This window comes from Rhinopithecus bieti, unplaced genomic scaffold, assembly GCF_001698545.2.
Source record: "Rhinopithecus bieti isolate Rb0 unplaced genomic scaffold, ASM169854v2 scaffold_41619, whole genome shotgun sequence".
Classification (NCBI taxonomy): Eukaryota; Metazoa; Chordata; class Mammalia; order Primates; family Cercopithecidae; genus Rhinopithecus; species Rhinopithecus bieti.
The window spans coordinates 869,008-883,861 of NW_016817072.1; the positions used below are offsets into that span (position 1 = coordinate 869,008).

At 37.5% G+C, this 14,854-nt stretch overlaps 1 protein-coding gene across 1 annotated transcript; it reads left to right on the top strand.

The window, feature by feature from the left end:
* Nucleotides 1–2,350: 2,350 nt before the first annotated feature.
* On the top strand, nt 2,351–5,664 carry LOC108517702 (probable ATP-dependent DNA helicase HFM1). The gene is made up of 4 exons (XM_017855791.1): nt 2,351–2,433; nt 2,675–2,790; nt 4,614–4,693; nt 5,610–5,664. Exons 1-4 carry the CDS (start codon nt 2,355–2,357, stop codon nt 5,662–5,664), a joined length of 330 nt encoding a protein of 109 aa, XP_017711280.1. The 5' UTR covers nt 2,351–2,354.
* Nucleotides 5,665–14,854: the final 9,190 nt, after the last annotated feature.

Consider the following 14,854-nt stretch of genomic DNA (forward strand, 5'->3'; position numbering starts at 1 on the left):
CTCCAACCCAGAGGTCCCATTTGAGTCAGACTTGAAGGTTGGTAGGCATCTGTTGGGCAAGGAAGTGAGGGTCTTCTAAGACAAGAGCTAGTATCAAAGCTACAGTTCTAGAAAGGCATGGAACTATTTGAAGAATGGCAGTTGAATGTGTTTTGATGGATGTAGGGTCCCAGGAAGGGAAGCTGGAATTGGATCGTTCAGGGCCTTGAAGATGGAATTGATTTTGTTTGCAATAGAAAGTAACTCACGTTTCTAAGTGGGCAAATTGATCTGATCAGCATTGAACTTTAAAAGCATTAAATAAGCAACAATGTGTAGAATAAATTGTAGCATGGAGGACTGGATTCAAAGAAACCAGTTCTGATCTAAGTGAGAGGTAACAGGATCATGACTTGGGACAAAACACCTGAAGCAGTAAGTCATGACACACCTTACAAAGTTTAATGTCAGAGCCTTTCAGTCAGTGCCTAAGAGGAACACACTTGTGTTTGAGGAACGTTAGGTCTATTGAATGTACTGCAGCAAAGGAGAGCTCCATAGCAACAGAACTGTGGGTCATCTCAGGGAGCCGGGAAGATTTTCTTCTTATAGGATTTCAGAATCTTATTATAGATTTCAGCTTCTGCTGGGTGACTCTTGGGAAGGTTTAGGGAAAGCAGAGGTCAGTTCTAGATTGGATGCCCTCAGGAAGTGAGATATTGGGTATTTTGGTACATTTTATTTTGAAAGTGAGAGGATTTAAAAAATAGTAGTCATCTGTGATAGCCAGAAGAGGGGGATGTTTCATTATTTTTTACGGTTCTTGAGGGTTCTTTTCTCTAGTTTCAGAAATACTTACATGGTAGTCTTATCTCTGTCTTCTTCTACTATGGTCACAGAGTGGCCTTATCTGGACATTTATATTCTCAAAATTGTTTGCTCAATTGGGAATACTGTGGTTTAGCTGTCAGCTTCCAGCTGCCAGGTATTTTCTTTTTACTTTATCAGTACCCAATACATTGATCTGTTTGGCCCTAAGGACCAGCCATTGCCTCATATATTGTGCAGCCTCATCCATTTACCCTAGGCTGCAGTGTGTATATTATCACTGTCTAGATGTGCCATGACTTGGAAAAGCTTGATTGAACAATGGTACCGAAAATGAAGAGTAAAGGACCAAGAAATGTTGTAAAGGTTTTCAAGCTCTCCACTATCTCCAACATTTCTGGTTCATTTAAAATCTATGTTCCAGCAAAAATAAGCTGATTTCAGCTCTTACAATCTGTGATTTGCTGCCTTTGGGTATTATGCCCTCCATCTGGAATATCTTCCCTTGGTCTCATTCTCATGTTCACATTTCTGTCTGTCCTTCAAGGACCAGTTCAAACATCTCTCTCCTTCCCTGTGCTACTAGTGAGAGCTAAGATCAAGAAAAAGCTGATTTAAAATATAATAAATGAAGAATAAATTATATATTTGGATATATTATAACTTAGAAGAGTCAAGATGGAAACAGTCTCTCTTTTCTGTGAATTCATGTAGCAAATTTATGAGATCCCTAAAGTATTTATTTCTAATATTTATTAAATATGTATTGTATCCTGTTTACTAACTTTTATCAGCAGTACCATCAAAATGCCATGACGTTTCCTTCTTTCCAGGTTATTCAGGCTTAAGTACAAAGCAGCAGAAGTGTTTTAAACTCCACCCTCATTCTTACCTCATTTAGTATATAAGTTACTGATATGTGGCCATATTTGGCCCTATTTTATATATATATAATATATATGTTATATATTCACACACACATAAAATATATACCATAGAGGTTGAGAGTATTAAATTATATATATAGTATTAGATTATATAGACATATATATAGACTATATGGACATATATATATAGACACACACATCTATATATGTAGACACATATATATATAGACACACACACACACACCAGGGAGGTCGAGAGAAGCTTGTAGGTGGCTCGATGTTTCTTGTTGGGACTAATAGTGGGGCAGGGACTAACTTATCGAAAATATGTTTTAAAATTACCAGGCATGGTGGTAAGTGCCTGTAGTCCCAGTTACTTGGAAGGCTGAAACAGGAGGATCTCTTGAGCCCAGAAGATTGAGGCTGTAGTACTAATTATCGTGCCTGTGAATAGCCACGGCACTCCAGCCTAGGCAACATAGCAAGACCCCATCTCTTTATTAAAAAAGAAATTACGTGGATTACAAAACACTTAAGGAAATATACAAATCAATATTTTGTATTGTCTGAAAGGAAGGAAACTGGATAAAATTAATTATATTAAATTAACAATAATAAATGCAGTGACAAATAGGTTTGTTTTCCTGTATTAATTTAGGAATGACTGCCAGCAAAAAACCTGGGAACCGAGAATGCAATCATCCTTGTAAAAGTAAACATACATGTGGACATGACTGCTGTGAGTTCCTTAAAACAAGTTTATTTCAAGTGTTCAGAATTGAAAGGTTTTTGGTGGATAGTAATGACATCCTAATTATCTATGTATGATATTTATAGTATGCAATGTAATAACTCGATTTTCTCTCTTTTGTGGGCAACATGAAAAAAGCAAATACTGGATTTGAAATTTTAAAGAAATTTGACTTTATAGGAATAAGATCTGAAGTTTAACCTAAAGAATCTGAAGTTTCTTTTCATAGGTAAAATTGGAGTTGCACAGAAGTCAGAAATTAAAGAGTCAACAATTTCTTCATATTTATCTGATTTAAGAAACAGGAATGCTGTTTCATCTCTTCCTCCAGTTAAACGTCTGAAGGTTAATTTTAATAATGTTTTTCCCTTTGTTCTATAATTAAATGTATATAAATATTCTTTATTCTGTCTATCAATTAGGTAGGTATCCACAGTGTACTTTAGAATTACTTGTGGGCTTGACTAAGAATATTACCATTATTCATAGTCCTTCTTCCCTTCTTTCTTCCTTCCTTTTTTTCTAAATCTTTCTTCTTTCCTTTCATCTTCATTGAGCACCAAGAATATGCCGAAGTGCTAAGATATAGTGATGAATAAGACAGTATTATTCCCAATCATAGAATTTGTAGTTGAGTGAGAAATACAAATAAGTCAATATGCTTTTTTAGTGTAGTGTGATGAGTGATTCTGTGACAGAAGTACAACACACTTAAGTTTAGATAGAAAATGTACTCAATCAACATTTGATGGACCAAGAACGGATTCCTAATAGATGTGATTGAGACCTGAAGGATAAGCCAAGGATGGAGGGGCAGGCACCAGAATTATAGTAGGAAGGGATAGCTAAATATTCCAGGCATAAAGATTATACAAAGGTCCAGAGGTAGTAAAGAGAGAGAGAGAGAGAGAGATCTTTAAAGAAACTCTTTCTCAGTAACACAGTATGTCTAGAGTTCAGTTACAAGTAAAGGAACAGAGAGAGATGAGGCTGAAGAGGCAAGTAGGAGCTAGGTCATGCAGACCTATTTGCTATTTTAAGGAATTAGACTTTATCATGAAAGTACTGAGAAGCCAATGAAAAGTTTTAACAGTGACATGATCAAAATTGTATTTTATAAAGGTCACTCTGACTGCAATGTAGAAAAGGGATTAGAGGATGATAGAATAGGAACAAAGGGACTCATTAGGTGGTTTTTACAATAATCTAAGCGAAATAATGGCCTAGTTTAGGGTAGTGGCCAGAGCAATGGAGAGAAGTGACTGGGTTAAAATATTTTTCAGAGGTAGAATCACTACCTTGCCACTTCATTGGTTATAAGAGACAAAGTAGAAGGAGCAGTCAAAAATGATGCCCAGCTTTCTGGCATTAGCCACTGGGAGAAAAGTAGGGCCTCGTTTGGGTAGATATTCTGAAGGAAAAGCAAGTTTGCTGGAATAGAGAACAGGATAAGTTCAACTTGGGAAATACTGAATTTAGAGGGCCTGCAAGATATCTAGATAAAGATGTCCTACAGACAGTTGGATAAAACTGTTTGAAAATCAGGAGAGAGAGCTGAGCTAGAAGTAGAAATTTGAGAGTCATTCACATGTAGATGACAATTGAAGCCACAGGAATGAGATCTTTGATTGAGAAAGTGTAGTGTAAGAAGAGACCTAGTGAAGAACCATGAAGAATGCCAATATTTAGGCCGGACGTGGTGGCTCACGCCTGTAATCCCAGCACTTTGGGAGGCCGAGGCAGGTGGATCACAAGGTCAGAAGTTCAAGACCAGCCTGGCCAACATAGTGAAACCCCGTCTCTACTAAAAATACAAAAATTAGTCAGGCGTGGTGGCAGGCGCCTATAATCCCAGCTACTCAGGAGGCTGAGGCAGAGAATTGGTTAAACCCGGGAGGCAGAGGTTGCAGTGAGCTGAGATTATACCACTGCACTCCGGCCGAGGTGAAAGAATAAAACTCCATCTCACCATCTCAAAAAAAAAAAAAAAAAAAAGCCAACATTTAAGAAGGACCTGAGTGAAATATTCAAGTCAAGAACTAACCTGAGTTTCTCCTAATTCATTGATTTGGGGACTTTATGTACCAGCAGGAGTTTTGTTGTTTGGCTCATTTGTTAAAGTTATTGATATGAAACTGCTAGTTGAACTTATTTTTGTTTCTTTATAGATACAGATGAATAAATATCAAAGTGTGGACCTTAAAGAGTTCGGTTTTACTCCAAAACCTTCCCTTCCTAGTATATCGAGGTATAAATATAATGTTAATATCTAAGGTAAAATATTTATCATAAACTCTGTTCCTGCAGGTAACCACTTATTCAGGGAAAGATAATCACTGGCTACCATCAAGTCACAGTTACCGTTTAGTTCCATAATGAAGCAATAACATCATAATGGTGTCATTATCTTTAATACCCTAAATTTGTTTAGAACTCTACAGTTATGAAATAACACTCATGAAATCATCTCTTCCCTAGGAAACTACCTCTCCTATGACATTCCCGTAGGTTCTCTCTTTATAGGGAATATAAACTAAGTGACAAGAGTATACTTTAAAAATGGAAATCATGTCGGCATATAAAGTCTAACCTTTCCATTTAGAAGCTCAGTCCATGCTAATAATATCTCAGATTTATAATATGAAAATTGCATATTTGTGCATTATGTTTTCTGACTTAAACAACAACATGGCCCATAAAATGAGGTGTTTTTTTCCCCATTGTTTAGATGGAAAAACTGAAGTTCATATTCCTAGTTAGCAGGCAGAAGGCCTTAGGTGGTAACTCAGTATTCTTTTTCTGTATCCTGATGCCTACAGGACAATCATATATGTAATTTCCCTTCCAGATAAGGGCATTCTATATGCAGAAATGACATTCAATATATTTAACAACTAGTACAGAACAGGAACTGACTCATCAGGACAGATGCCAGCAGTACTTCTAGAGATCGTGGCTTTTGTTATCTAACTAAGGGCGCGTAAAGATGACTAAGTATTGGTCACTTTCATTAAGCACCTATTTATTTGCTACCCAGGCAGGGTCCAGTTTATCATAAAAGTATTAAATAGATAAATCATTATTTTTATTTATATGAATAAATAGTTTTCAGGCTTAGATTAATTTTCATTTTTTAACATTTTTATTGTTTTATCTTTATAAAGATCAGAATATTTAAACATATCTGAATTACCTATAATGNCACCCCTAGAAAACTAATACACTAATCTGTGCTGTTAAAAGTCAAGATAAAGTTTACTCTTGACAGAGTTGACTAGAATAAGACAGAAAGATAGTTTCTAGGGGTACTGATATTTCTCTGTTGTGGGTAGTACTGAACCCTATATGTATTATTTCCTTATTAAGTCAAGAACTTTCACATTTTCACTTAAAGGAAACACTTTACAGCTTCTCTTTGGCACATCCAAATTGCCAGCATCACTACTCTTGTGCTTTGGAGCCATTATTAAGTAAAATAAGTGTTACTTGAACGCAAGTACTGTGATACCATGACCGTCGATTTGATTATTGAGACAGTTACCAAGTGACTAAGGGGTAGTTAGCATATACAACCTGGATATGCTGGACAAAGGGATGATTCACATCCAGGACAGAATGAAGTGGGACAGCATGAGATTCTATCATGCTACTCAGAATGGCGTGCAATTTAAAACTTATGAGATATTTATTTCTGAAAATTTTCATGTAATATTTTCAGACCAGAGTTGACCTTGGGTAACTGAAACTGTGGAAAGTAAAATCATGGATGAAAGGGGCTATTGCATGTAGTCACCCAAATCTTAGGAACTTATGCATATCCCTATTGTACAATTCAATTTTATATGCAAATGTATATATCCCTGGATAAAGATACACAATTAAACCTTTAAACATAACATACCTACACTATTTCTTAATAACTGACACAATGAAGGGTCAATAGATTACCCTACTAAGGTTGTGACACCAAATTTGGGCCTTTTCTTTTCTTTTCTTTTCTTTTGAGATGGAGTCTGGCTCTGTTGCCCAGGCTAGAGTGCAGTGGTAGGATCTCAGCTCACTGCAAGCTCCGCCTCCCGGGCTTACGCCATTCTCCTGCCTCAGCCTCCCAAATAGCTGGGACTACAGGCGCCTGCCACGTCGCCTGGCTAGTTTTTTGTATTTTTTTTAGTAGAGACGGGGTTTCAACGTGTTAGCCAGGATGGTCTCCATCTCCTGACCTCATGATCTGCCCATCTCAGCCTCCCAAAGTGCTGGGATTACAGGCTTGAGCCACCACGCCCGGCCTGGGCCTTTTCAAAACAATCCAAATTTCAGTTGTTCTAATTCCTTGTCAGATGGTGTTATTAAATGATACAAACTGATATTTAGTTCAAAGAATATAATTGCTAAATGGCTATTTCCAAATGTACTTGCAAGTTGAACAAATGTTTCTATTTTGTGTATCATCATATTATAGGACTATGTATAAAACAAAACATGCACCTTAGGGAATGTAAAATAATGGAAAATTCTTTTCATGCTTTCTACAACTTATATTAGTCCGTTTCTGTGCTGCTGATAAAGACATAACTGAGACTGGGTAATTTAAAAGAAAATGAGGTTTGTTGGGCTCACAGTTCCACGTGGCTGGGGAGGCCTCATGATCATGGCAGAAGGTGAAAGGCACATCTCACATGGTGGCAGACAAGAGAGAATGAGAGCCAGGTAAAAGGGGAAACCCCTTATAAAATCATCAGATCTTGTGAGATGTATTCGGTACCACAAAACAGTATGGGGAAACTGCTCCCATGATTCAGTTATCTCCCCAGTTCCCTCTCACAACATGTGGGAATTATGGAAGCTGCAAATCAAGATGAGATTTGGGTGGGGACACAGCCAAACCATATCAAACTTTTGAAAACATTCTTTTAGCTGCAATTTCTCACATATGGTTATAGTTCCAAGAGGTAAAATTCTTGTACAATTTGAAGAAGAACANTAGCCCTAGAAAACCAATATACTAATCTGTGCTGTTAAAAGTCAAGATAAAGGTTACTCTTGACAGAGTTGACTAGAATAGGACAGAAAGATAGTTTCTAGGGGTGCTGATATTTCTCTGTTGTGGGTAGTACTGAACCCTATATATATTATTTCCTTATTAAGTCAAGAACTTTCACCTTTTCACTTAAAGGAAACACTTTACAGCTTCTCTTTGGCACATCCATATTGCCAGCATCACTACTCTTGTGCTTTAGAGCCATTATTAAGTAAAGTAAGGGTTACTTGAACACAAGTACTGTGATACCATGACCGTCGATTTGATTATTGAGACAGCTACCAAGTGACTAAGGGGTGGTTAGCATATACAACCTGGATATGCTGGACAAAGGGATGATTCACATCCAGGACAGAATGAAGTGGGACAGCATGAGATTCTATCACGCTACTCAGAATAGCGTGCAATTTAAAACTTATGAAATATTTATTTCTGAAAATTTTCATGTAATATTTTCAGACCAGTGTTGACCTTGTGTAACTGAAACTGTGGAAAGTAAAATCATGGGTGAAAGGGGCTATTGTATGTAGTCATCCAAATCTTAGGAACTTATGCATATCCCTATTGTACAATTCAATTTTTATATGCAAATGTATATCTCCCTGGATAAAGATACACAATTATACCTTTAAACATAATATACATACACTATTTCTCAGTAACTGACACAATGAAGGGTCAATAGATTACCTGCTAAGGTTGTGACACCAAATTTGGGCCTTTTCAAAACAATCCAGATTTCAGTTGTTCTAATACCTTGTCAGATTGTGTTATTAAATGATACAAACTAATATTTAGTTCAAAGAATATAATTGCTAAATGGCTATTTCCAAATGTGCTTGCAAGTTGAACAAATGTTTCTATTTTGTGTATCATCAAATTATAGGACTATGTATAAAACAAAACACACACCTTAGGGAATGTAAAATAATGGAAAATTCTTTTCATGCTTTCTACAACTTATATTAGTCCATTTCCATGCTGCTGATAAAGACATAACTGAGACTGGGTAATTTATAAAGAAAATGAGATTTGATGGGCTCACAGTTCCACGTGACTGGGGAGGCCTCACAATCATGGCAGAAGGTGAAAGGCACGTCTTACATGGTGGCAGGCAAGAGAGAATGAGAACCAGGCAAAAGGGGAAACCCCTTATAAAATCATCAGCTCTTGTGAGACTTATTCGCTACCACAAGAACAGTATGGGGAAACTGCCCCATGATTCAATTATCTCCCCAGTTCCCTCCCACAACATGTGGGAATTATGGAAACTGCAAATCAAGATGAGATTTGGGTGGGGACACAGCCAAACCGTATCAAACTTTTGAAAACATTCTTTTAGCTGCAATTTCTCACATATGGTTATAGTTCCAAGAAGTAAAATTCTTGCACAATTTGAGGAAGAACATTTTGTTATTTTAGTATATGGCAATGTGAAACATATTTTAAGTTGCAAAACAAAATTAAAAAATGTTCAGGCCTGCTCTTAGTATATGAAAATTAGACATTCGAACTTCATTTTTTTTTTTTTTGAGACGGTGTCTCGCTCTGTCGCCCGGGCTGGAGTGCAGTGGCAGGATCTCAGCTCACTGCAAGCTCCGCCTCCCAGGTTTACGCCATTCTCCTGCCTCAGCCTCCCGAGTAGCTGGGACTGCAGGCACCCGCCACCGCGCCCGGCTAGATTTTGTATTTTTTTAGTAGAGACGGGGTTTCACCGTGTTAGCCAGGATGGTCTCGATCTCCTGACCTCGTGATCCGCCCGTCTCGGCCTCCCAAAGTGCTGGGATTACAGGCTTGAGCCACCACGCCCGGCCCGGGCCTTTTCAAAACAATCCAAATTTCAGTTGTTCTAATTCCTTGTCAGATGGTGTTATTAAATGATACAAACTGATATTTAGTTCAAAGAATATAATTGCTAAATGGCTATTTCCAAATGTACTTGCAAGTTGAACAAATGTTTCTATTTTGTGTATCATCATATTATAGGACTATGTATAAAAACAAAAACATGCACCTTAGGGAATGTAAAATAATGGAAAATTCTTTTCATGCTTTCTACAACTTATATTAGTCCGTTTCTGTGCTGCTGATAAAGACATAACTGAGACTGGGTAATTTAAAAGAAAATGAGGTTTGTTGGGCTCACAGTTCCACGTGGCTGGGGAGGCCTCATGATCATGGCAGAAGGTGAAAGGCACATCTCACATGGTGGCAGACAAGAGAGAATGAGAGCCAGGTAAAAGGGGAAACCCCTTATAAAATCATCAGATCTTGTGAGATGTATTCGGTACCACAAAAACAGTATGGGGGAAACTGCTCCCATGATTCAGTTATCTCCCCCAGTTCCCTCTCACAACATGTGGGAATTATGGAAGCTGCAAATCAAGATGAGATTTGGGTGGGGACACAGCCAAACCATATCAAACTTTTTGAAAACATTCTTTTAGCTGCAATTTCTCACATATGGTTATAGTTCCAAGAAGTAAAATTCTTGCACAATTTGAGGAAGAACATTTTTGTTATTTTTAGTATATGGCAATGTGAAACATATTTTTAAGTTGCAAAAACAAAAATTAAAAAATGTTCAGGCCTACTCTTAGTATATGAAGATTAGGCATTCAAACTTCTTATCCTTTAAATGCATTCTAAATAAGAATTATAGGCTTTGCTTAATTTGAAGAAAATCTATTTGACATTAATAAATTTATCTTCATTTGCAGTGTTTTTCTGAATATGAAAATTTAATGTCTTTGGGCTGGGCACAGTGGCTCACACCAGTAATCCCAACACTTTGGGAAGTTGAGGCAGGCAGATCACCTGAGGTCAGGAGTTCGAGATCAGCCTGGCCAATGTGGTGATACCCCATCTCTACTGAAAATACACAAATTAGCTGGGCGTGGTGGCAGGTACCTGTAATACCAGCTATTTGGGAGGCTGAGGCAGGAGAATTGTGTGAGCCTGGGAGGTGGAGGTTGCAGTGAGCCGAGATTGCGCCACTGCACTCCAGCCTGGGCAACAAAGTCAAAACTCTATCTCAAAAACAATAATAATGATAATTAACGTAGTTGAATGAATACAAGGATAAAGCCAATCCTCAGGCACATTGTGTGTCCATCTAAATACCAGTCGAAAGGCAGTCTACTTTTCTTTATATTCTTTGGTGTGTATGTGCATTAAGTTGCAAAATCAAGGACTCTAGTTCAGTGTATTCCTTTTCTTCATAAATAAATAACAAAATGATAATATAATATTTGACAGAAAAATGAAAAGGAGACTCTCATCATTAAAAACAAAAGTAAAACCATGAATTGCATAAATCTATGATTAGCATAAATGGAGAACTGCAAAAGTCAAAGTAATATTAAAAAATACTCCAGTGGCTTCTGCACAGACCAGATTATTTGAATTTATAATTAGAAAGTTACACTAAGTGTGTCAGAGATTCTTGCTATTTTCTATTTATTGTCAGGACTTTTTTTCTAAAGAAGCCCCGCCACCTGTTAATGACCCTGTTAAAGTAATTTTAAGTATTTTCTTTCAATACATTTCTATTTGATATTATTAATAAATTTACTTTAAATGCTTGGAACTGGAGACTTTATAACAAGTAATATAATATGTGGCAAAACTATGAAAATATTTGCATCTCAGATGATGACAGTGATGGAATATGGAATCTGCTATCTTTGGAGTATACTTAAGAGTACAGCTTAGGCTGGGCGCGGTGACTCACACCTGTAGTCTCAGCACTTTGGGAGGCCGAGGTGGGTGGATTGCTTGAGCTTACAGGTTCGAGACCAGCCTGGGCAACATGGCTGGTCTCTACAAACCCTGTCTCTACAAAAAATACAAAAATTAACTGGGTGTGGTGGCGCATGCCTGTAGTTCCAGCTACTGAGGGGGCTGAGATGGGAGGATCGCTTGAACCCAGGAGGCCGAAGTTTCGGTGAGCTGAGATGGTGCCGCTGCACTCCTGCCTGGGTGACAGAGCCAGACTTTTTCTCAAAAGAGAAGAGTACAGCTTAGATTAATTTTTTTCTGAGAACCTTATCTTTCTAATTACCAGTATCTGTAAGCTTATATTTGCTAATAAGACAAATTCAGACAATTCTCAGGAGGTAGGGAGGGCGGCAGGGTAGAGGGGAGCACTTTTATTTTTGAAGTACCATGTGTAACAAAAATACAGCAAAAAGATTTCGTCAGGTAGTACCCATTTGCTAGTATTATATAAACAAACAAAACTTGCATACAGTCCTCGTTCCTGACAAGATTTGCCAACTTTGCCTTGAAATTTTTGGGAGCCCTCAAAATCTCTCCAATTAGATTCCCAGATCATAGTTGTTGCCACTGGGAGCAAATGTGTGCATAGTCATTGTGCACCACCTTGTGGCAGCGTTTAGACATGCATCTTTTTTAGAAGCTCTTTAGTAAACTTGCAAAGCTTTTCTTCCGAGTCTTCCCACCTCAAAACAGTAGTTCCCGTCTCTAAATAACTTAAATAAATTCTTTGGGAGAACTAAAACAACTGGTACAACTAGAGAGAGAATTGTTGATAGATCAGGCTCTGGAATTAGACTACCTTGAATTAGAATCTCAAATTTGCTACTTACTAACAGCATAGTCTTAAGCATCTTACTGAACCTCTGTAAGAATTAATTTTCTCATATGTGAAATGGAGATATGGTAGGAACCTTATAGGCAGAGAACCAAGGGTGACTAGACATTTGAGGAAAATGTAGAATGTGTGAAAGTCCAAAGTAAGTAAATAGAAAATGGATGAAAGAGCAACAGGATAATTCAGGAATATAACAAAACCTAATATAAAACTTTAGTAACCTCAGAGAAATTAAATATTAAATTGCAACCACAAAACTGAATAGGATGCCATTTTAAAATAAAAAGAACCAAAGCAAGCACAGAGAAGCAAAAATTATGTTTGGAAAGAAAACTGGAGGGCTTGAAGATAAAGTCAGTACCTTCTCAATGAAAGCAAAAAGTCAAGGAGACAGAAAATATAAGAGAAAAAGGAGGCAATTTAAGAGCCCAGTATCCAACTTGTAAGTGTTGAAGAAAGAACAAACAAATCAGAAGAAATAATTTGAGAAAACTTTTTAGAACTGAAGTGAGACAGAAATCTTCACATTAAAAAGGCTTACTTAATGCTAGTTAGGCTGAATGAAAGGTCTACAAATAAAACATGATTGCGATATTTCAGAACATTGTGGAGAAAGATAAAATTATAAATGCTTACTAGGAACAAAAATAAAAAATTGCAATAGTCTTTTTGTGAGCAAAGTTGGATGCTAAAAGTCAATTGATTTAAAAATTCCAGGGGGAAGCCAGGTGCCGTGGTTTGTACCTGTAATCCCAGCTACTTGGAAGGATGAGAAGGCAGGATCGCTTGAGCCCAAGAGTTCAAGTCTGCAGTGAGCTGTGATCTCACACCTGCACTCCAGCCTGGGTGACAGAGTGAGACCCTGCCCCTAAAACTAGTAATAAAATATAAAATTCCAAGGGAAAAATGATTTTCAACTTTATGTTCTATGCCCAGCCAAACTACTAAATATGAAAGTAATGTAAAGATAACCTTAATACATTCAAAGATTCAGACAATTTTATTCTCACACATCCTTTCTTAGGCAGTTGCTTGAAACTGATCACCAGTAAAACAAGAAAGAAAAAGCCCAGGAATCCATTTGTAGTAGATTCAGCCCAAGAACTTAATGAAAGAAAGTTCAAAGATTACAGTTATAGGGCAGGTCTAGATTGCATTAGGAAGCAGATAGAGGGCTCAAGGAAGGAGGCATCTGTGAGGGAGAATAAATGGATGAGGCATTCCCATGTATTTGCTTTTACCCTTGAACTATTGAGTGAACTTAAACAAACAAGGTAGATATTGCTAGACTAAAAGGAAGGCTGCAAAACTTCAGGAGAAGCAATATGCTGCTCAAGAAAGAAAATCATTCCACAAGATTCTGCATTAAAAATATTTTTACCTTCTCTATATCTCAAATCAGTCTATTCTCTGTAACTCTACCTCCACCACCACTCTGGAGTTACCATCATTTCTGCTTAGACCTCTACTGGTTTTCTTGCATCCTTTCTGTCTTATCTCAAATCTGTTCTCCATATTACACTCCACATAGTGATTTTTTTTCAAAACGCAAATCTGATTATGCCCCCTCTTTGGTTAACACACTTCAGTGGCTTCCCATAGCTCTTCGAATCTAAATCATTAGCATCCCCTAGAAGGTTCTATATGGTCACATGGTCAGCCAGTCCCTAAGCAGCAATGTAGTGGTAGCTGCTATGTAGTCTTGCCTCACTTTTGTAGATTTGGCTGGTAAGGACACCCTAATGGATTTAAACAGTTTATTACCTACACAGATGGCAAAGCAAGATCAGCATGGTATTAGCTGCTTATATCCCCAATTCCACAGGATGATACCAAACTAGAGGGGTCAGATGATAACATGAGTGGTGAGTTGCTTTGTTTTTGAGAAGTGGACTCTAGGCTGCAGCTAAGCAGTTTTATCTGAAAGGAACAAAGTGGAAAGTTCCATGCCTTAGTGAAATCAGGGAGGCAGATGAGAAACTGCCTCATGGCAAGTCTTTCTGCAAGATCGGGGGTCTTCTGCAAGGTATGGAACAAATGTGAAATGGCCTTTGATAGCTCCTCACAAGACTGCCTATCTTGCCATTTTAAGGGTGATCACAGGGCATTCTGCCAACAGTTGAGTCTTACCTACATGGCCTGTATGGAGACATGGAATTGCCATAGTGCCATGGTGGAACTGTTCCCCTGCTAACATAGGCTGTCTTTACTACCACTATAGTCTCATCTTACGTACTTTCTCATATTTGCTAGCATCAGTCATACTGACCTTTCAGTTTCTCCAATGTGCCATGCTTTTCCTTGTCATAGAGCTTTAGCGTATGCTGTGCCCTCTGCCTGAACCCCACTTTCTCCTCCTTCTTTGCCTTCTTAACTTCCCTTCTTTCTTCAATACTCAGCCCAACATTCCTGACCAGAACAGCTCCACCTCTTGTCACATAGCATGATGTACCTTTCCTTCACAGCATTCAGAACAATTTTAGTTTTAAATTTATTTGTATAATCTTGAATTGATGTAATAGTAGAGATAGTGGAGATAATATACATTAATATATTATCACTTAATTGTCAAATGTTTTTACATACTTAGTTACATTTTATTTTTACATCTCTGTGAGATAAACAGAACAGATACTATTTTAAATCTATTTTTTCCCAAATAAGAGCTTATATTGGAGCTCATTTTTAAATTCTATTTTAGCGTTCCCTGTACTTCACCACTATGATTTTTCTGTAAATACATTAAATATAATGCA